Consider the following 23,177-nt stretch of genomic DNA (forward strand, 5'->3'; position numbering starts at 1 on the left):
TTGGAGGAGGCCTTGTGCCTAGGACCTTTGTTTAATTTACCTCTGAGCCCCCTTTACTGGGTCTCTGAAGCCCTGCCTGGTTCCAACCAGGCCAGAGTAATTATCTACTCTCTCTCATTTCCTTACTTTCACTTTATTTTATAAAATGCTATAAAGACATTCTGACTTGAGTAATAATTTATGGCAACCACACTCATATATTTAGTCCAACTTTTAAATCTTTAACCCTTATACTACCAAACATTGGTTTTGCTTTCTCTCTTTTATTTCCCTCTTATCTCTAACTATTGTAGTTTCCTCTTAGAAATGGCAATATTGTATGTACCTTTAGCTAGATCTTTAAAGGTATAAGCTGGTTATGTTAAATGATTCATTGGGGAAACTAGTGTTATAAGAGTTTTCTAACCCTTATAAAGTATTGGTATTCATATAGTATTGCCAATAATTGTGTCAGACCATTGGGTTTTACTGTTGGGCAAGATGGCTTCTCAAAGCAATCTAAAAAATTCCAGCTCAGGCCAGTTTTATATTAAAAACTATTTATTGAAAGTATTAAAAATTAGGAAAAAGGGAAAGAAAAAGGAAATAAGTAAGAATATTTACCCTAAATCTAAAATTTCTAACTGTAACCAAAACCTCAAAATTAAGGTTTGCAAGAATCCACTTCTCCTTGATAAAAATCAAGGCTAACTTATCTTCCTGTTTATTAACTGAATTCCAACTTTCTACCCTAATAATAAAAAAAAATAATTTATCACAAAGAAAGACTGGATTTCTTTCCTGCTGTTTAGATGGGAAAACAGCTAGTCAGAATCTTCGCAGCTTTGCTCTTTTTTGCCACCACTGGCAAAGCAATGATATTGTACCACAATTTCCTTCCTTCTTACTTGGATATTTCTCAAGTAGAAAATTCACCAGATCTTCTCCAACTTCCAACTCTCAGAGCAAAACCCTTGGACCACTTTCTTTGAGTCAGGACAGACCAAGAGTGAGTTTGTTGGTCTAACTGTCCTTCCCAAGGACCTCTGAGAAATTCTTTTTATTTCCCATGATCCTCTTTAAAAATCTATTTTGGCTTAAAGAAATCCAACTTTCTCAAATGTCTATATTTATCTATTGCAATCAACCCTATTTCTTAATGAACAAATAGACCATTACACTGGTCTCCCAAAGAATCACAGGGGGATTGTGAAAGGGAATTCTTTATTCTCTTTATTTTCAATCAATCTAAGAAACTCCTTAACATTTACTTAATCCCTACTTAACACTTTATTATCAAGTAAGAGAATTCACAAGTCACTTACTGGAGAGTTCTACCCTTTTAACCCAATCAATTGGAAACTTGTGAATCCTTTGATAAGAGTTGACACCTTCAAAGAATGAGGTGTAGATACCACAGACACTGCCCCCCTAGTCAGTGCTAGGCAATTTGGAAGCTGTGATTGACTCCTGTGAAGAGGGGAAGGGAAAGGAAGGGACTATAAAAAGTCCCAAATGTCTTTGGCTGAAGTTGTCTTAGGCTTTAATCTTCAGCTTTGAGGATCTTGTACTGGAGCTTAGGTTGGTGACCTGCCTCCTGGAGGTGACTTGGGACCTTGGCTCTTGGGTGAGTAGCTGGCTTCTGAAGAGAGATTAGTTCTGGAGAGGCCTTCCCTTCTTGGAGGCTAGACATTTTCTACCTTCTTTTTGCATTTCTCTTTTACTCTTTCCACCTCTTTGTAAATAAAAGCTATTAAAAGTCATTTTGATTTGAGCTATAATATTTTAAATCGGTGACCACCATATTATTTTAGAATTCTCACATATTTAGTCAAACCCTTAATTTAATTCCTTACAATACTGGTATCAGTGAATTACATTTCAAAAAAGTTATATTGGTGCCCATTGTTTTTAATATTAGCAGTTCTTGACAATGCTTTGTCCCCCTCTACCCTTCTAAAAGAAAATTAAACAAAACCACAAAACACACTGACTACATCTAATAGCATATTCAACATTACAAACTCATTATCTGTTTAAATGAAAGGAGGAATATTTATTTCCTCACGAGCTCTTCCTCAAGGGCAAAGGCTGGTTATTATAATTATACAAAGTACTCAATTGTTTTGCTTATTTATATGGTTATAGTTGTATCTTTTCCTTGGTTCTACTAACAACATTCTTCATTTGTTCAGACAAATATCCCCATGTTTCTTTGTATTTATATATAATAATCATTTTTACAAGGCAATAATTACATTTTGGTACCACAATCACTTAGCCAACCTCAGTCAATGGGCATGTACTTTTTTTGCTACCCAGAGTGGTGCTCTTAATATGGCATATATTGATTCTTTTCATCCTTAACTTTCTTAGCATAAGTCTAAAAGTAACATCTCTTAGTAAAAGGGTATGAACATTTAAGTCACTTTTTCACATAATTCAAAGGCTTTTCAGAGTTTGGTTGGTGGAATCATAACTTCCATTATCATGCATGTCTTTCTGGTCCCCCAACAATTGACTATTTCCATCTTTTGTCATCTTTGCCCATTTGCTGAGTTTAGGTGAAACTGCAGGTTTGTTTTTGACTTGTAGTTCTTATTATTAGTTTATGGAACAATTTTTCATATGCTTTATAGTAGCTTGTAGTTCTTCTCAGAACAGTTTTTCCAAAGTCTTTGACCACTTATCTTTGAAGGAATGGATCTGTCATATATTTGTATCAATTTCTACTTATTTAGGTATCAGACTTTCATTAGAGATATGATACACGAGGATTTCCCCTGCAACTGAGTTACCCTTAATATTGGATGCATTGATTCTGTTTTCTCTTCTAGTTCACTTAATCAAAGCCTTGTATGCCCCTATCCTTTCCTGGGTGTAAGATTTCAGGTAGGAAAACACTCATGTGTGTTTTTTAAATAACCATTCATTACATATTCTGAAACTGCCTTCATTTATACTATTTAGTAAATGTACTATCCTTTTCTCTTCCTTCACTTCATGGAAATCCTTGTATATTTGCTAAATTCTTCAGATCTATATCTATATTATTTTTATATCAGTATCTACATATCTATGTATATACATACACACACACACACAGACACGTCTCTATATAGACAGACACACAGATATGCAGTCTTTGCTTTCGTTATGCCCCAAGTCTTGTTCTTCATTAACTTTGTTTAAGGCTGAGGCAGCCCTCAAAAACTCTCTTATGTAGACAGGTCTCTGAAAACAAGTATAAGCCTGGCCCCAGAGTCCCATCCAGTATAGACTTTAGAAGTAGGGAATGCAGGAATGGATGCCATAAATCCACGTAAGGAAGCAAGATTTCCTCCATATATAAGAAAGTCATCAGAAATCTCCCTTTGGGCTATTGCTTTCTCTGTGGACCTATATCTCAATTACTAGCACTTACTTCTGTTTCTGTATCTTTTTTTTTTTTAAACCCTCACCTTCAGTCTTGGAGTCAATACTGTGTATTGGCTCCAAGGCAGAAGAGTGGTAAGGGCTAGGCAATGGGGGTCAAGTGACTTGCCCAGGGTCACACAGCTGTGAAGCTGTATCTTTTTTTTTAAACCCTTACCTTCTGCCTTGGTGTACTGGTTCAAGGAAGAAGCACAGTAAGGGCTAGGCAATAGTGATTAAGAGACTTGCCCACGGTCACACAGCTGGGATGTGTCTGAGGTCAGATTTGAACACTAGTCCTCCTGTCTCTAGATCTGGCTCTCTATCCACTGAGCCACTTAGCTACCCCCCCCTTCTATATAGTGATATGAAGATAAGAAATCAGTTATCTAGAGCCAAAAATTTTGGCCCTGTAAATTTGGCTTCAAATACATCAGTTTTGTGCATGGGCTTTGTTGTGGCTGCTGAGTTATCATAAAAAACATCCTGTTAGAAAGCATTTGTTGCTAAACAGTTGGATGAATTTTCTTCTATCAAGTAGTGGGTAAGCTTTAAATGAATGCTGTTCCACATTCAGAAATCTTCTTAGGATGAATATTTTGCCAGCATACATGTTCTCCAGACAAAGGCTTTCTAACACTGATTATATTCACAAGGTTCCTTCCCAAGATGAACTTTCTGATAGCAATTAAGGCATGTTTCTACCCAAAGACAGGCCTCTCCACATTCAATTAAATTATTTCTCTCCAGTATGTATTTTCTGGTGGTAAATAAAGGAGGAGGTATATCTAAAAGCTTTGCCACATTCGTTACATTCATACGGTTTCTCTCCAGTATGAATTCTCCTGTGGGTAGTAAGTGGTGTACTCTGGGCAAAGGTTTTACCACATTCATTACACTCATAAGGTTTCTCTCCAGTATGAATTCTCTGATGGGAGCTGAGCTGTGTTTTTGACCTGAAAGCCTTTCCACATTCATTACATTTATAAGGTTTTTCTCCTGTATGGATTTTCTGGTGGTAGGTAAGAGATGAGTTGGACCTAAACGTCTTTCCACATTCAGTACATTTATATGGTTTCTCTCCTGAATGAATTCTCTTGTGTGATGTAAGTTGTGCTCGGAGAATAAAGGCCTTTCCACATTCTTCACATTCATAAGGTTTTTCTCCAGTATGAATTTTGTGATGATAGTTAAGAGATGAACTGCAGCTAAAAGATTTCCCACATTCTTTACATTGATGAAGTTTCCCAGCTGTATGAATTCCCTGATACTCAGTAAGATGTTGCCTGTAGATGAAGGCTTTCCTAAATTCATCATATCCATAAGTTCTCTCTACAATATTTGTTATATGATTTTGAAGAAGGTTTGAATTATAGTGGGATGACTCTCCAAATTCAAATTGAGAAAGTTTCTTAACATCAAAATTCCAGTCTTCTTTCAGTGTGGAATTCTGATAACTATTTCTTGGGTATTTTTCCAGGGATGATTTATTCATATCAATGTCCAACTGTAGAACTGATTTCTTTGCTTCAAGTTTAGTTTCCCAATCTGAAATACATTAAAAAAAAATCACTTGTTTCCTGTTAGAAGGTATTTTTTGTTTATTCAAATCTGTTTCTTCTCATCAAAGATAATTTTCTTCAGGGAAAGTAGGTGGCTCAGTGGATAGAGAGCCAGGCCTGGAGATGGGAGGTCCTGAGTTCAAATCTGCCCTTATATACTTCCTATTTGTGTGACCCTGGGCAAGTCACTTAATTCCTGTTGTCTAGTCCTTAACTGTTCTTCTGCCTTGGAACTGATACTTAGTATCAATTCTAAGACAGAAAATAAGGGTTTAGGAAATATATATATGTATATATATGTATATACACATATAAATACACACATAAAATTATCTTCAACCTTGAAAGCAAAAAAATATATAATAAAACATCCCTAGCACTTACAACTGTGTAGTGTTTGTAATTTAGAAAGAACTGTCATGTATTTATTTTATTCAAAACTCTGTGCAGTAGGTAGGGAGGGTATTATGTTATGTAAGGAAACCGTGGCTCAGAATACTTAAGTGATTTTGCAAAGATCAAAATGCTAACATGGGAAGACTGGGATTTTAACTGGGATCTTCTACTTGAGTCCATTTCTTCTCAGCATGGCACATTGCCTCTCAACTGTGATATGAGGAAACTCAAGTCTTGAGTTGAGAGATGGTACGAGAATACCTAAGTAATTTTAATGAGCTGAAGGACTGAGGCCAAATCTATTGCCAAGCTGTTCCAGTTCTACCTTTGCAACATCTCAGCTCTACATCCCTTTCTCTCTCCATCCTTAGCCACTCTTGTGTCTTTACCTTCTTATTCCTAAACTCCAACAGCTTTCTGATTGTTCCCTCTACTTCAAACTTCCCTTCTTTAATCCATCTTCCAATGAGTTGCCAATGTAATCTTTCATAGGACAGGACTGACCATGTTGACCACTATTTGGTAAACTCCAAAGACTTCCTATTACCTCCAAAATAAAACATAAAATCCTCTTCCTGGGTTTTAAAGCCCTTCACAACCTCAAGGGCTTCCTACTTTCCTAGCCTTTAAAAAAAATCCTTATCTTCCATCTTAGAATCAATTTTGTGTGTTGGTCGCAAGGCAGAAGAGTGGCAAGGGCTAGGCAATGTGGGTTAAGTGACTTGCCTAGGGTCACATGGCTAGGAAGTATCTGAGGCTACATTTGAACTCAGGACCTCCCATCTCTGGGCCTGTTTCTCAATCTGCTAAACCATCTTGCTGCCCTCCTTTCCTGGCCTTCTCACACTTTCCTCTTCACTATATCCTCTATGTTCCAGTTACCTTGACCTACATATTATTCCCTGAACTCTCCTGTCTCCCAATTTCAGGCCTTTTCACTGCTGGCCCCCAACCCTGGAATGCTGTCCTGTCTCTCTCCTTCCTGGCTCCCTGCAAGGCTCAGCTAAAATTCCACTTCCTATAGAGGCCTTTCCTGGTACTTCTTGTCTCATCTCCCCCAGGGCTGGTGCCATCCCTCTGAGATTACTTCCCATTGACCCTGTATTAATCTGGTAGGTACATAGTTATTTGGATTGTCTTCCCCATTTGAATATGAGCTCTCTGCAGCAGAGAATGTGGTTTTGCCTTTTTATTTTTGATATCGCCAGCACTGAGCAGTGTGGCATAAGAAGAACTTAATAAATGCTTCTTGACTGACCAAAACAATGACATTACAGGATGCTAATAATAGTGCTTTATATAGGGTTTTAAGGTTTGCAAAGTGTTTTATAAATTATCTCATTTGATTCTCAAAAAGTACCTTGGAAGTGGGTGTGCTATTAGGACCTCTATTTTATAGATGAGCAAACTGAGGCTGGTAGAGGATAAATGACTTGTCCAAGGTCACACAGCTAATACGTATTTGATGTCAGACTTGACTCCAGGTGCAGCATTCTATCCACTATGCCACCTGGTTGCCTAAACTGATTTGCACGTGACTGAGAATGTACGGCAAAAAATCTGAAAACCAGATAAAAAGAGAGGTTCTCCAAATATGGTGAAAACTTTAACTGGCTGAACTGGAGTGATGCTGGGGAGCCAAGTGGTGTGAGGGAGCACACACACATCAGAAGAGAGCTAGGGTTACATTCTGCCTCTGGATTCCCAAGCCAGGCAACAAGGAGCAGGAGTGCTGAATAAGTCCTGGCTGACTATATCTCAGTTGTTGTCAGGCCCAAAGGAGGTAATCTAGGCAGAGTGCCTTCTCGGTCCTCGTTGGCTATGATTGTGATGTTGACATCAAAGCCCGATCAAATCACAGAACAGGTAACAAAGGCGTGACATCGAGCCAGCTTCATTTCTCGTACTGAGTGGGAAGTCATCCTGCTCTATCCGGGGAATGCCCCACCCTCGATCTAGCTAGATTTCACTAACACATTTTTAAAAATCTTTCATGATAACCTTGATGAAGAGAGATAAATGTCTTATTAGAGTGGCCTCTGACCACCTCTCCTGCCTAAAGATCAGATGTCAAGGGACCTGGTGGGAGATCGCTGGTATCACCTGTACTACGACGCCTCTTTTCTGTCCTCTTCAATGTTTTCATCAGATGACTTTAGGACAGAGAAGATACTGCTTATCAAGTGTGATGATGACCTAAAGCTATGAAGGGTAGCTACTACTCTAGAAGACATCATCAAGATCCAAAGACCTTAACTGGAATGATCGGGGAAGGAGGGTAACAGAGAGATAAGAAGGAGATTCTTCTTGCTGAGGACACTGCTTATTTTTGAGAACAGAAGTAAATACCAAAGAATAGTTTAAGAAAAGTGACTTGTTAAGGGTTTGATATTCATTTGAGAATATAAGGGAGTTTGTGCTAGACAGCTTTAGCCCCTCTGCAAGGCCAGGGGCCTGCAGGAGTTTCCTGTCTAAGATGTCCAAGGTGCTTCCTGACTAATAGTTGGCTTAAAGCCATAGCTCCTGTCTGCCTGGCTCCCATACACTCACCCATACAGGGATTTCTGGAGTCTTCTCTCTCCAGCATCCATGGTGTTTTCCTTTGTTCCAACTGGGAGATCACATCTGGTTTGGAAACAGGATACCCTACTCATGGAAAATGAGAAAGTACTAAGGACAGAGACTCACTTCAGAATTCCATCACAGCCATAGGATGACCAGAGGGTGATATGCAGATCCTGAAGGTTGCTCCATAATGTGCTCCTAGGGAGCAGGATTTTTGTCTGTTGTGAATTGTTGCTGCTGTTGTTTTTCTGAAGGGTGGATAGGAGGGGAATGGCTGTATAGTTCACAAAGAGGGCTTGGAATCAGAAAGAAAGTGAAATCCTTTGTCCTTTTCTCCTATCAAAAGAAGAGGATTGTCTTCATATTTAGTTATCTACCCTGGGGCGGTACCCTTGATCTAAGGCAGCACAGGATGAAGAAGAGGCCCTTTTCCAATTTTACAAAGTAAAAATCTGTCATCTAAGAATAGGGAGCAGAAGGCTCTCTACTCTCTCCATTATGTCAAACAAACATTGTTCAACACCATAACAGCCTAGAGTAAACAGTTTCTGAGTTATTGGGAGAAACTGTCCTCACCTAGAAAAACAAGATTCCTGTAGTTCTCCAGCATCACATCCCTATAGAGTTCCTTCTGAGAAGGGTCCAAGTGCTTCCACTCCTCTTGGGTGAAATCCACAGTCACATCCTTGAATGTCACTGACTCCTGAAACACAGAAGACATTCCTATTTAGCCAGAAAATGTCCCTCACATAGATCTTGGCAGAAGGTGAAACTGAAAGGAAGTTTGGAGATTGGTACTTAAGATGAGGGTTCTAAAAAAAGTATTTATTGAGAGTACTTATTCTGTGCCTTTCATTGTACTAAGGGAAAGGGAAGAGACTATGTGTTTATTTTTTTTTTTTGAGGCAGAGGGTAAAAACAAAACCTTTAATTATTAAAGTTCATAAGCATTTCAAAGGTTGAAAGAATATAAGGACAGGATTCCCCAAGTCTAAAAAGAAGGGGACTAACTCAAGGTCTCTCAGGAGGTCTGCTTCTTTCTGGGAAAACCCAAACCTGCACTCGCCAATTCCTAACTATCTAAGCCCATTTTTTTTTCTTATTGGAAAATGTTATTTTAATTTAGAATATTTTTCCTTGGTTACAAGATTCATGTTCTTTCCCTGCCCTCCTCCAATCCCCCTCCCATAGCTGACACACAACTCCTCTGTATTTTACATGTGTCCTTGATCAGAACCTATTTCCATATTAATATTTGCACTGGGGTGATCATTTAGAGTCAAAACCTCCAATTATATCCCCACCAAACCACGTGATCAAGCAGTTGTTTTCCTTCTGTGTTTCTGCTCCCACAGTTATTTCTCATAAGACCCTCTGCATTGTCCTGGATTATTTCATTGTTGCTGGTAGAGAAATCCATTACATTTGATTGTACCGAGACTATGTGTTTATTAAGCACCTACTATGTGCCAGGCAGTGCTTTTCAAACATTCTCTCACTTCATTCTACTGGATTTTACCTCCCATATAAGAAAAGCTAGCATTGATTTATTTTAATTTAATCTAAATTTAACAAACACCCACAACAGGCATTTCCAGAAACATGGTGCAACAGAAGATTGTACATGAACCTATGGATAACAAATATGGATTTATATACATTTTGCTTTTTAAACATTATGTAAATAATATGATTAAAACATATGCATATACTTAAAACTAAATATGTACAAATATACATAATAAATTCAACATGCAATTTTCCTAATTGTCCATGATTCTTTCTGGTCTTTCTTTTCTTCATGCATCTGTGAACTTTAGATTACTCCACCCTACTTAGTCTAACAAAAACAGGAATGTCTACACCCATACTTACTCGTCTAATCCACTGATTTATATTTTCTTCTAGCCCCCCCCCCCTTTTTTTTATCATGACTTACGGTTAATCCAATAATTTTTAAATTATTTCTCCTGAATCTATTTTCCAGATTAGTTGTTCTTCAATGAGATATTGTATATTTTCTTCTATTTTTTCATTTTTTTGTCTTTGTTTTATTGTTTCTCCATGTATCATGGAGCCATTATTTTCCACTTGTCCAATTTTAATTTTTAAGAAATTATTTTCTTCAGTGATTTTTTGTATTTCTTTTTACATTTGGTCAATTAGACTTTTAAAGATTTTTTTCAATGAATTTTTATTCATCTTTTTCCACTTGACCCATTCTTATTTTTAAGAACTTATTAAATTTTTGTGACTCTTTTGCCATTTGGCCTATTCTGTTCTTTTCTTCATTATTTTTGGTGCTCAACCAAGCTATAGACTCTTTTTTCATGGCTTTCTTAAATCCTCATTTTTTTCCTTTTTCTCACTTTTTCTTCTACCTTTCTTTTTTTATTTTTAAAATCCTTTTTGAGCTCTTCCAAGAATACTTTTTAGGCCCAAGACCAATCAATATTTTTCTTTGAGTCTTTGGATGTAATTGTTTTGATTATAGTATTCTTCGATATTTGTGTCCTGATCTTCCCTGTCAACATTGTAACTGTTGTTTGCTCATTTTTCTAGCATTTCTTTGCTCCTGGGATGGAAGGGTCACTATCCCATGCTGTAGCCTTTCCAAAATAATAAGATCTAAGGAGAGATATGTTCACTGATCTCTTGGCCTGTGCTCTAGTCTATGAGTGATCACAAGTCACTCTGGAACTATGACCAAGATTCCATTTCCCCTGTGGCCAAAGGTTTTCCAAATTGGAACTGTAACCAAAATATCATCTCTCCTGTGGCCAAAAGTTTTAGTGTGCTAGTGCTTGTACTCACCCTGGAGCTGTAACCTAGATCCATTTATAGTCAATGCAACAGAGTTCTGCACCCTGTACTAGTAAAGGATTCCCTGTAATCTTATTCTCATCTATTGTCCAATACCCTGACTCTATGTGGGATGAGACCTCTGAAAGCCCTGCCACCAATTCAGTCACCTCCAATGCACAGGGCTCAGGGCTTCATTGTTGGCTTGTGCCTGGTGTGAGCCACTGCTACCTGACCTGCACCTGGGTACAGGACCTAGCTTCTGGCTTACTAAGTGTAACCAGTCCTGGACTGCCCCTTCACTCTTATCCCAATGAAACAGACCTTTTCAGTTAACCCTCTTAAGTTTCCCTGGATTAGAAAATCATTTCACTCTATCATTTTGTTGATTCAGCTGCTCCAGAATCCATTCTCAGGCATTATCTTAAAGTTGTTTAGAGGGAAATTGAGGAGAGTTCTGGTTACCTCAACTTCAACTATCCTTCTCATCTTACTTAAGCCTGCTTGAGCTAATGTTTCTATGGTGCTTTAAGTGGAAAAAAGCCTCATTTGAGACTTCCACCAGCTGAGGTGCTAACATTACCCTTATTTTACAGATGATGAAATAAGTTCAGAGAAGTTAAGTGATTTGGGGGAGAGGAGGGTGTCGGCTCTACACAGCCAATATCAGAAGTGGGATTCCTATACATCTACCTTGCTGGTTTTCAAACGAGCTGAAACTTACATATCAATTAGATTTATGTTCATTCTTCTGTATTTTTTAAAAATTTTATATACCTGTCCATCCAACTCTCATTCATTTCTTCCTTGATGCTGACACCAATCTCTGACCAACAAATCTGAAGTCAACTCAACAGGTTGAAAAAAAATTATACTCAGGGAAAAAACTAGATTCTCAGTTGATATAATACAATATTCCATCTATGAACTTATACAATGTGAAATGTTTCTACCAACTCCTTTTGGATATTAAAAATCAGCAGTGTAACTAACAAATATTAGACAAGTTTCATCATTTCTAACCAATGAAAATCAAAAGTCCCTAAATTAAAGATTCCTCTCATATTTATTTGGATCAATTGATCAACAAGCATTATGAATCATTTATTATAGCAGAATTGGGATTTCTGGATTCTGGTTTTTCCAGTTGGTCTCACTATTTCAAATCTCTCCTCACTCTAGTTCATCAGCTATCAGAGTGATCTTCCTAAAGGGTAGATCTGACCATGTTAACCTGTTACTCAATAAACTCTAAATGATCCCCCATTGCCTCCAGGATCAAATATAAAATCTTCTCTGACTTTTAAAGCTCTTCACAACCAAGTACTGCATTAGACACTAGATACAAAGTAAAAAATGAAACATTCCTAGCCTTCAAGTAGGTAACATCTACCAAGGAGGCAGCATAAATATATATGGGTGTCTATATATATACATGTATGTATACAGACTGACCAGGAAAGGCTTCCTATAGTAAAGAGCACTTAAAGAAAATGAGAGGTTCTAGGAAGCAGCAGTGAGGAGGGAGTATATTCAGCCATTCCTATACAAAGGCACTTCAGGAGATAAGAGTGAAGTATGCAAGGCGTAGTAAGAAGGCCATTGCTTAATACCACATAGCTCAGTACTAAGTAAGTAGGAAATCTGACAGAGAAGGCAAATGAAAGCTATGGGGAAAAGAGGGATTCTAGGCAATAAGGTATACATACCTTTAAGTGCAGCGCTCTGGTCTCTTGGGCTCTTCTAACCTAAGAGTAAGTTAAAATGTGTCAGAGAACTAGAGTGCCGTTTCAGGAAAGAAAATGCCGATGGCAGGTTAGAGGCCAGAGGGGGCAATAGGGGGAAAATTGAATTTGGAGGGATGGTTTAACTAGTTTTGTTATTTATTACCAGAGTGACCTTAGGCAAAGTCACTGTCCTCTAGGCTTCAGGCTCCCCCTTTTCAAAATAAGTAGGTCAAAAGAGGTGACTTCTGAGATAGCTCCCAGCTCTGTCTGTGATCTCACCTGGTGGAGCCAGCTTGTCAGAAATACAGCAGCCATTCCCTCCTCCTCCATGCTCCCCTCTCGTGGAAGAGCAGAGTTGTCAGAAGGCATTGCTGGGGAAAAGAACAGAACCATCAGAGAGATCAACATAGCTTTGCAAATCCCAGATGTACAGGCTTTTCCCCACAGGGATAGAAGTCAGAAGCAGCAAATATGTAACATACAGTATATATACTTGGGGCATGAGCGAAGGGCTATTACTATGGCTTGCTCTTCCCAAAAGAAGAGAAAGCACGGTCCAGTTGCACAGAAGTCATCTCCTAGTCCCCGAAGGCAGGCTACATAGCTGTCAATGTCTAGTTCTTCTCCTCTGAGGTCAGATGTGGGGACAGAAGTTTAGACTGCATACAGTGAGAGCGGGCTATATCCAATCAATGACCAAGTACTTATTAAGTGTCTACTACGTGCCAGACATTATATGAGGCACTGGAGAAACAAAGACAAAAAAGAAAATGACTTTGAGGAGCATGTATTCTACAGGGTGTGAAAATATGTACATATAAATACATAAAAAGAAATACAAAAGTACAAATTAATTTTGGGACAAGAAAAGGGCGGGAGCTAGTGAGTATCAGGAAAAACCTGACCTATAGAGATAACATCTGAATTTAAGCTTGGAGGAAAGAGCAAACATTCTACAACAGAGGACAGCTTGGGTAAGAATCAGAAGATGCATTGTGAGGAAACAAAATCAAGGATGTCATTTTGGCTATATTTAGAGTATGTGAATGGTGACTAATATGGGTATTAAATGCCCAGCAGGCTGTTTTTATTTTACTTTTCCTTAGAGGTAATAAGGAACCATGGAGTTTACTTGAGCAGGACATTGACAAAGGTCAAACCTGTACTTTAGGAAAACCATTTTGGCACCTATATGGAGGATGGATTGAAGAGGGGAAGAGTCTTGAGTTAAATGAAGAATAGCATGATCCAGCACCTTAGGTAGGCAAAGCATTTCCCATATGCTATCCTGTGAGGTACACGCCGTAATTGAGCTCGTTTTACAGATGGGGAAACTGAGGCTGAGCGAGGTTAAATGGCTTGTTCAGGGCAACAAACCAAATGTCACTAAGAAAATCAATGTAGCAGCCCAGATCAGGAATGAGCATGAAGTGACATATGGGGGTGCCGATAGGAGGTTGAGACCCCAGGGGTGAGGCTGCCTCAGAGATCTTTCACAGGTGCCCTACCAGCCATCTGGCGGCCCAAGCACTTCCAGCGTCCATGAATAGGCAGTCGTGCCAACCCTTGCAGCATCCACCCTCCGACAGGTAACGGAGGCACCAGAATGTGGGGGGTGGGGTCTGGAGAGGCCAGTGGTTGTGGCAGGCCTAGGGGGCCTCAGAAAGAGGTTCTGGGGAGCAGCAGCCAGTTAGCAGGAGAGGCCGAGGCAGGTGTCAGGAAGAAGGTTGGACCGGGGCTAGGAGAACCCTACAAGGGTCAGGAAATGGGGGCGAACAAGGCGTTTTCCAGCCCCGGGCCCCTAAAGAGGGCAGCCGAGGGCACTCGGAACCAGGTCCAGGGGCTCACTGGGAAATGGGAATTCCAAAGGGGCAGATGAGTCATGTAGACCAGATAAGGACAAAGGCCGAGGTGGCCTAAACTGGGGCCGGGGTCCTTCGCTGTAGTCCCAACCCACAGGGGATATCGGGGGCAGAGCTTAGTCGCTCAGATTCGCCTCTGATTGGCTGAACCGGCGCGATGGGGCGGAGCCAAGAGCCTAGGTCTCGAGGCAGCGTCACGTGGTCTCAGGGCAGCTCGGGGAGACTCACCGGGAGGAGCAAACAATCAGTTGGATCCAGGAACAAAGAGGGAGCGGAAACGGAAGTTTTCCCCAAAGACATTCCTCCATCATGGAACTCGAAGAAGGAAGCGGTAATGACCTTGTCCGCAGGACCTTGTGGGAATCGTAGTCTCGAGACCCGAGGAGACTTCTGCGCATGTGTGGGGTAAAGGCACCGAAAGGGCAGGGATAGGTGAGGTGTGGCTTCGGCTCTAGGGAGCGCCTATTCCTGTAGTTCTCTCCTGGTTCCCTAGCCCGGATCTTTTCCCTTCTCCACAGCAGGGGAAGCTTCCTGGAGGAAGTCCTCAGGTCCTCAAGTGAAGGAGAGAATGCAAAGAATGGAGGAGGGAGCAGCGCCCGGGGGCAAGGGCCGGAAGGACCTGGATGAGGCTCCTGCCTAGTCGGTGCTGCGGCCCCTGGGGGCGGGGCGGTGCCGAGAGCCTTCCCAGCATCCACCGCGGCCGACGTAGGCTCCCTGGGCTCTGCTGGAACCCTAGCTGAGGCGAGAGTAAACTAGGGCGAAGCTAGCGGACCAGTTTCCGTTCTCCCAAACCATTCCTTTAAACCTGCCCCGCCTTGCAGCTCCTGAGCTTCCCGAGACCCACCTGCTAAAGCGGGGGTGCTACTCCCCTCACCCCAACCCTCACACACAGCTTGACCAGGAGCCTCTGGGCCACCATTTTTTCTCGTGCATTGCATGGTTTTTAATAGGAATAAGTGCCTTTTGGCAAAAGCTTTTTCTGCATCTTTTGAGATAATCATGATTTTTGTTAGTTTTATTACTGATATAGTCAATTATCTTGAGAGTTTTTCTACTATGGAATCAGCCCTGCATTCCTGGTATAAATCCCATTTGGTCATGCTATACGATATTTGTTATATATTACTGTAATCTCTTGCGAGTATTTTTATTTAAAATGTTTGCATCGGATGTTAAGTAGGGAAATGGTCTACAGTTTTCTTTCTCTGTTTTGGTGCTTCCTGGTTTAGGTATAGCACCATACTTGTGTTGGAAAAAGAACTTAGTAGAACTCCTTTGTTCCCCCAAATAGTTTGTATAATATAGTATTGGAATGAATTGTTCTTTGAATGTTTGGTAGGATTCATTCGTCAAGGTCTGGAGATTTTTTCTAAGGAAGCTCATTTATGCTTTTTTGAATTCTTTTTCCTAAAATAGGATTATTTGAGTATTTCATTTCCTCTTCAGTAAATCTGGGCAAATTGCATTTTTATAAATATGTATTTCACTTAGATTATCAGATTTATTGGCATATAACTGGGCAAATAACTCCCATTAATTGCTTTAATTTCCTCTTCTTTAATGATGAATTTACCCTTTTCATTTTTTGATACTACTAATTTGGGTTCCCTTTTATTTTAAAAATTAAATTAACCAATGACCCGACTATTTTATTGTGGGTTTTTTCCTCCATAAAATCAGCTCCTAGTTTTATTTAACTCAATGGTTTTCTTTTCAGTTTTATTAATCTCTCTTTTGATTTTTCAAGATTTGCAATTTGGTATTTAATTGGGCATTTCTAGTGCTATGGATAGAGTGCTAGAGCTAGAGTTAAGAGTCATCATTCTGAGCACCAGGCAGTATATGAGCACTTTTACAAATATCTCCTTTGATCTTCACAACAACCCTAAGAGATGAAGGCTATTATTAAATCTGTTTTATAAATGAGGAAACTGAGGCTTACTCATTGCTAAAAAAAAACCTAAAAAGGTTAAAATTTAAAATATTAAAAAGCAACTGTCAGAGTTGCTCTCAAACCAAAACAACCCTTTACCGGTCTACAGGTGAGCACCAACCCCAGAAGTTCTTGGGGAGTCTATTCAGGTATTTGGACTTGAACTTCCCCAAAAGTTATTACACTTGGATTAATCAAATGTCCCTAACATGGACATAAGCAAAGCATTCTTGATTTGCTTTCCTCTTTGAGACTTCTTTAAGGGGGCATGACTATGTGAGGGTAACTCATGAATCAGTGCACCACATGCCTTCCTTGCTGGCCACTCTGTCTCTGGCTGAGGTCTCTAATTCTGTTCTCCAGCTTTTTCTTAGCACAAGGTATTCCTCAGCTAGGTTATCTAAGAATTAGCTCACTCCCTGAAACTTGTTGCCTGCTAATGTGTCCTTTACTGTGAACCCTTCAAGGCTCTATGTTGGCCAGCTTCATAATCCCAAACATCATCATGCATGCCCAGCCCTGTGCTTACACCAAGACGAAGGGGAAGGAATTGAAGAGTGAGGTGGTTGTATTAAAAAAATTCAATAGAAAACAAAAAGGAGATTTGATATCCTTGAAATTCTATGGGGAGAATCATGTACTGAGTGATTTCCACTTGATCTTTTTCTAAGTCTGTAATGATGAAAACCTTAATTATTAATAGCATTCCAAGTATAATTCTACAAACAGTAAAACACAATAGTCATAATTATAAAAATCCCATTAGATGCATAACCAAATCAGTATCTCAAACAGTTGTACCCTGAGGAATTTTTGTCTGATACTAATGTTTCCTGGAGTCATTTCTCCTTGCTTGCATCATCTCCAACATGTTTCCCCATCATTTTTCAGGAGTACCTTTTGTTTCAAAGTTTAAGCAGATTTATAAGAATGCCATAATCTAAACCCAATATGAATACCAATAAGTTAAAATAAACAGAAGTAAATTTTAGAATCAAAATAACTATTACATTGCCTTTTCAAGAATTTATATTCCTAGGTGGCTCAGTGGATTGAGAGCCAGGCCTAGATGTGGGAGATCCTGGGTTGAAACTTGGCCTCAGATACTTCCTAGTTGTGTGACCCTGGGCAAGTCACTTAATCCCTGTTGCCTAGCCCTTACTGTTCTTCTCCCTTGGAATCAATACACAGTATTGATTCTAAGACAGAAAGTAAGGGTTAAAAAGAAAAAGAATTTATATTCCTCAAGTCAATGTATATTTTTTGGATTACAATCTAATTCCACTGTACCCTTATAAGTAGAATCTGACCCTTTTCTAAGACTTTTAATTCATTAATATTGTCCATATCCAAAAGAAGAGGAATAGCTTTACCATGTGATCTATGTCAGAGCTGGTTGCCTAAAATATAAGAACAGAGAATTAAGGAGATAAGTTTGAAGTTATATCAGGTTGGCTCACAAGAGGAACTGAGGGGAAAAAAGGATTCCAAAAGGAATTTTGGGACAGAATAAGAGAGGGACATGAGCCTGGAGCAGAGTCACTGTTGACATTGGAACTTTGGAGTGACAATTTCCTGGAGGAGTTAACTGACCTTCCCTGAGAGGAGAGCTTGCCCTGCCGATTGAGCTTTCAGATCATTTTCCAGCTTCTGCATGCAACTTTCCATTGGTTTCTTCCTCTTTGTTACTGATCTGAATTTGAAGATACTGTTGTCTTCCTGAGAAGAAAACCAGTCTAAAGAAACTTGTTTCTGTCTGTAATCAGGGAGACTTTCAAGCTTTTGCCTGAAGGCCGTTGGGTGGCTTTGACAACTGTAAGGGGTAAATTTAGGGATTTTTGACTGACTATATTATACTAGTGGTCGCCAGGGATTAATTAAAATCCCAATAAAAATACTCGTCAGTTTGGGAATTTTATGATGGTTTAATTAATATAGAGGGAAGGAATTAATAAGAGAGAGAGAAAGGGGTATTAAGATTTTTCCGGCCTAGCCTAAGCTAAAGGAAGTTCAGAGAACTCAGCCACAAGGCCTCAGAAGATTAAAACTAGCTTGGCTTCCAGCTTTGAGGTCTACTCCAAGATGAGGGGCCTCCTAAGAGGATAGTACTTTTAGGAGGTAAAGGAAAAAGGAATCAGTCTAAATCACTCACCCAGGTCACTCAGGGAAGAAGCCTCACCTAACCGATGCTACCGAGCTTCTCCAATCCCTTACCGGCAAGCCACAAACGCCAACTCCCAAGATGCCAAATGCCGCCCAGCACTTCCCACACTGTGGACAGAGACCAATGTCTCCACAAGCAAGAGTGAGAACCAGAGCCACATCTCTGTGAAAAGAGAGAGCTGGAGAGAGGAAGTGATGCAAAATATATAGAGCATTTTTTAACATCACTTCCTGTGTCTCATATGTACCAATGGTAGCTTAAGCTTGATTTAGGATAGCCCAGGGGGTCTGTCAGTTGTTTCTTATTTGTCACTTTCTAGCACATGCCTGTCATAGACCATCCTCCTCAACACTTAATCCTTAAGTAGGGGTGTATACATTCCTGGTTGCTAGGATTTTAAAGATTTAATCAAGGTGGAGAAAATCTAACATTCTCACATCTAGTCAGCATACTTATTCAGCAACTGAACTATACTGCCTTTCCCAAAGACTGTTTTCTGAGTAGCCTTAGGATAGCTAGAATTTAGGGATTTTGGGTTATAGACAGATAGGAGAGGTGATACTTGGCAGCATGTCAAAGAAGACAGGCTTTTGCAAGCCTCTTAGATTTGGAGGGTGGAGTAATTAGAAGGTCATAGCTAGGGGATTTCCTTGGCCCTCCTTCCCATCCCATTTCTTGTTTATTTACAATATTAAACCTTTTATTAATATAAAAGTCAAGATTGCATTATTAAGAGATCCAGGTCTGAAGGTAGCCATTTTTGTCTTTCAGCCTGGGACAGATGGAGACACTGGACTTTCAACCTTACCGTCTAGAAGTATTACGATCCCGATCTTTCAAAAACCTATAATAATGTTCTAATTAATAAATATATCATAGCACTCAGTCCTCAGAGAAGACCCCAAGTTAAATGTAGCATATCTATCACACTTTGAGTACCACAAATAGTTAAAAATCCTTCCCAATTACAAAAGCCATATCTTAATATAAATTTCCAAAACTATGATCCAAGTTGTTCACCAAAACAGTTCACAGACAAAACGAATTAAAATTGCATCAGACAAATGCATGTCCAAATTCCCTACATGGACAAAAAACTCCATTTAAAGCACAATGAGCCTATAATTCATGTCAGCTACAAATATGTAATTACTGCCCATATCAAATATGAAATATGTTGATTCCCCCCATAGGGTTTCAGTTGTAATGAATCATGAAGGCATTAAAGATGTATTCAAAAGCAGGCTCTAATGAGCAAAATGCTCATGGATCAGACTTATGGACACTTCTAATATTTCACATGATTGATTTCTGAATCCTTAAATTGGTTGGGTCTTAAAAATTTTGTGGAAGTTTGAAATCAAGCCTTTACTGTGGTCTGCAGTCTGAAAGCTAGCAGACAGGTTCTTCAAGACCTTTGTAATACCAAAGACTTGCCTTTGTATAAGCTGGGGCCAATGTGTCAGAAAGGAGAGGATTTCACATTGCTTCTTACCTGAGTACATGGCTATACTATGTGGCCATCTGTTCCTTTTGCTTGTCAGTACCATGTTATAACTTCTGGTGTGCCAACTGTTTTGATTGACATCCTGCAACCCCCATTCCTACAATCATCAATAAAATCAGTTCAGCTCAGTCTCTCTCTCTCTCTCTCTGTGTCTCTCTCTCTCCCTCTCTCTCTCTCTGTCTCTCTCTCTCTCTCTCTCTCTCTCTCTCTGTCTCTCTCTCTCTCTCTCTCTCTCTCTCTCTCTCTCTCTCTCTCTCTCTCTCTCTCTCTCTCTCCCTCTCTCTCTCTCTCTCTCCCTCCCTCTGAGGAGGAAGAGCTGACCTGCTGAGACCACACTAAAGTTTTGTCCCTGTGTTCCTTCTCTTTCTCTCTCTGCTTCTTCTATGGCTTACTCTCCCTAGCCTGTAAACTTAATCCATTACTTTCCAGCCTTCAGTTTCCCTCTGCAGGTGATTCAAACCCACATGAGAATTTGATGTAGAGCGGGTCTCTACGCCCTTGCTGAGACCTGTGCTTGGTTAGGGGAAATAGGCCAGGGTGTCTGATTGGTGAAGTGAGTAAGGCAAGGCCAGGTGGGGCTGCTTCGTGCTATTCCATTTTTTCAAAGTTAGTCCCTTACATATATAGGAAAATTATGCTGAGCAAACATGTGATACATCACAGTAATTGGGGATACAGAAAAGGAGGGGAAACACAACTGTGCCCATTTAATCATAGGAATGTCAAACTTTTAAGATACACTACAAAGATTTCTTTTGTCATTCATATACAAGAATGTTTTTAGCTCTGGCTCAAGGTTTATGGATACATTCTAGGAAATCTTTCACGGCCTAAGGCTTTATGGTTTTCATGCCAGAAGACTAGCCTTCTTTTGAGGAATTCTCTTAACAAGAACTATTTTTATTACAGTCATAGCCTTGCAGTTGCAAAAATGAGACTGACCTTGTTCAAGATCTAAAGCAGATTTTCAGACATGTCTTTTGTGGCAGTTTTCCTCAGTGGGTCTAAAATGCCTTAGGGCTCTGTCAGAAATATACCATGAATGAAATGTATCCCCAATTCATATAATCAACTAAATTCATTTATAATAATAATTCATTATAAATAATTTAGGAAATTCAGTTCTATTCACATTAAAAACAAATTCTGTTCTATTACAATTTGAAATCCACATTATCCTCTAAATAATTTCAATTAATAAAATAAATATGATAAAAGTTTAGAGTTGAATGGCTTTTTACTCTGTCATCCTTTTATCTGAAAGTAGGGTCCAATATGTCTTTGTCAGAGAGAGGAACAAATGACAAAGAGATGGACATATTTATCTGAACATATCAGTCAGCAAAAATCTGTTAAGCACCTGCTGTATTCCAGACACCATACTAAGTCATGGTGATACAAAGATAGCAAAAGAACAGGCCCTGCCCGCAAGAAGCTCCAAGTCTAATAAAGAAGACAACATGCAAACAACTATATACAAAGTATGTGCAGGATAAATTTGGAGCCATCTTGGAGTTCTTTAAACCTTGAAAAGTTCTTTAAACGCAACAATTAAAGAAGACTAGGAAAGGCTTCTTTCAGAAGGTAGGATTTTATCTAGGCCTTGAAGGAAGCCAGAGAGTACAGGAGATGGAGATAAACATTGAGAGAATTATAGGCATGAGTGGAACAGGGGTGAGTTGGTGAAAATGTCTGGAATTGGGAGATGGAGTATCTTGTGGGAGGAACAGCAAGGGCAGTGAACAATGAGATTGGTGTCATTGGATGGAAGAGTATATGGTGGTTGTGGGGAGGAGTAAAATATAAGAGGAGGTAGGAAGGGGCCAGACTATATAAAGCTTTAAATATTAAACAGGGTTTCTAATATTTGATTCTGAAGGTTCTTGGGAACCACTGTAGTTTATTGAATGAGATGGGATGGTCAGTTTTGTGCTTGAGGAAGATCATTTTGGCAACTAAGTGGAGCAAGGTGACAGATCAGAAGGCTATAGCAATGGCTCAGGCAGGTGATGAGAACCTGTACCAGAGTGATTGAAGTTTCAGAGGAAAGGGGTGTTATAAATGTAGAATCAATAGGCCTTGGCAACAGGTTCTATATGGAAAGAGAGAGAGAGGACTCAAGGATGATACTTTGGTTACAAGCCTGGGTCACTAGAAATATACTACTCTACTCAACACTAACAGGAAAATTTGCAGTATAGATGGGGCTTGAGAAAGACACTGAGTTCCGTTTTGGATATGTTGAGTTTTAGATGTCTACAGGACATCCAGTTCAAGATATCCAATAGATAGTTGGCGATGTGAGACAAGTTCAGACAAGAGAGGTTAAGACTAGATTAGTAGATCTGAGAATCATGAGTATAGAAATAATTGAATTCATGAAAGTCAATTCAATCACCAAGTGAAATAAAGGGAGAAGAGAAGAGGGTCCCAAATAGAGACCTGAAGACACCCACACTTAGTGGTCCTGACCCTGGTGAAAATCCATCAAAAGAGCATGAAAAGGAATGGTCAGTTATGCCAAGAAAACCTGGAGAGAAGAGAATATCAAGAAGGTAAAGGTGATCAGTGGTGTCAAAGGCTACAGAAAAGTCAAGAAACATGAAGATTGATAAAATGACGTCAGAAGCCAAGATTCAAAGCTCAGAAGAGAATGAGTAGAAAGGAAGTGGAGGCAGCAATTATAGATGACATTCTCAAGGAGTTTAGTCACAGAAGAGAAGAGATATATGAGATTATAGTAGAGAAGGACAGATCAAACGAGGGTCTTTAAAGGATGGGGAATGTGCATGCATGGAGGCATGAAAGATTGAAGAAAAATAAGAACACAGGTGTGATAGAGAAGAAATCTTCTGGAGAAGAAACAGAATGGGATCACTTGTACTTGGAGAGGGCTTTTCTTTGGCAAGCTAAAGGGCTGCCTCTTCCAGGTGAGGCAAGGGCAAAGGAAGAGATAGTGGCAGAAGTCATCAGGGACATGTGAATTAAGAGTTAGAGAAGAGGAAGTTCTCAATGAACAGCCTCCATTTTTCATCTGACTATGGCTAAATGGAATGGCTAAATAAGTTGTGGCATCTGATTTTGATGGAGTACCACTGCACCATAAGGAATGATGAGCAGCTTAGTTTAAAAAATACCTGGGAAAGATTGACATGAAATTCTGAAGTGATATGAGCAGCAAAGGAAACATGTGCAGCAACATAAATACTGTTTAAAGAATGACTTGTATATGTCCATCTCCAGAGAAAGAACTGATGTAATAGTAA

The 23,177-nt window shown here is 39.6% G+C and overlaps 1 protein-coding gene across 3 annotated transcripts; it reads right to left on the minus strand.

Moving 5' to 3' along the window:
* Window positions 1-1,184: 1,184 nt before the first annotated feature.
* LOC103098166 (zinc finger protein 82 homolog) lies at window positions 1,185-17,435 on the minus strand. Of its 3 annotated transcripts, none has more exons than XM_056796856.1 (6): window positions 14,536-17,435; window positions 12,725-12,816; window positions 12,428-12,466; window positions 8,493-8,619; window positions 7,902-7,997; window positions 1,185-4,941 (listed from the first exon to the last, which is right to left on the minus strand). In XM_056796856.1, the coding sequence occupies exons 2-6, from the start codon at window positions 12,812-12,814 to the stop codon at window positions 4,130-4,132; spliced, it is 1,164 nt and encodes a 387-aa protein (XP_056652834.1). In that variant the 5' UTR covers window positions 12,815-12,816; window positions 14,536-17,435; the 3' UTR covers window positions 1,185-4,129. The 3 variants fall into 3 exon arrangements, with proteins under 3 accessions (XP_056652834.1, XP_056652833.1, XP_056652835.1); XM_056796855.1 differs by lacking the exon at window positions 14,536-17,435 and adding an exon at window positions 13,954-14,470; XM_056796857.1 differs by lacking the exons at window positions 7,902-7,997; window positions 14,536-17,435 and adding an exon at window positions 13,954-14,458.
* Window positions 17,436-23,177: the final 5,742 nt, after the last annotated feature.

The sequence above is a fragment of the Monodelphis domestica genome, chromosome 4 (genome assembly GCF_027887165.1).
Source record: "Monodelphis domestica isolate mMonDom1 chromosome 4, mMonDom1.pri, whole genome shotgun sequence".
NCBI lineage: Eukaryota > Metazoa > Chordata > Mammalia > Didelphimorphia > Didelphidae > Monodelphis > Monodelphis domestica.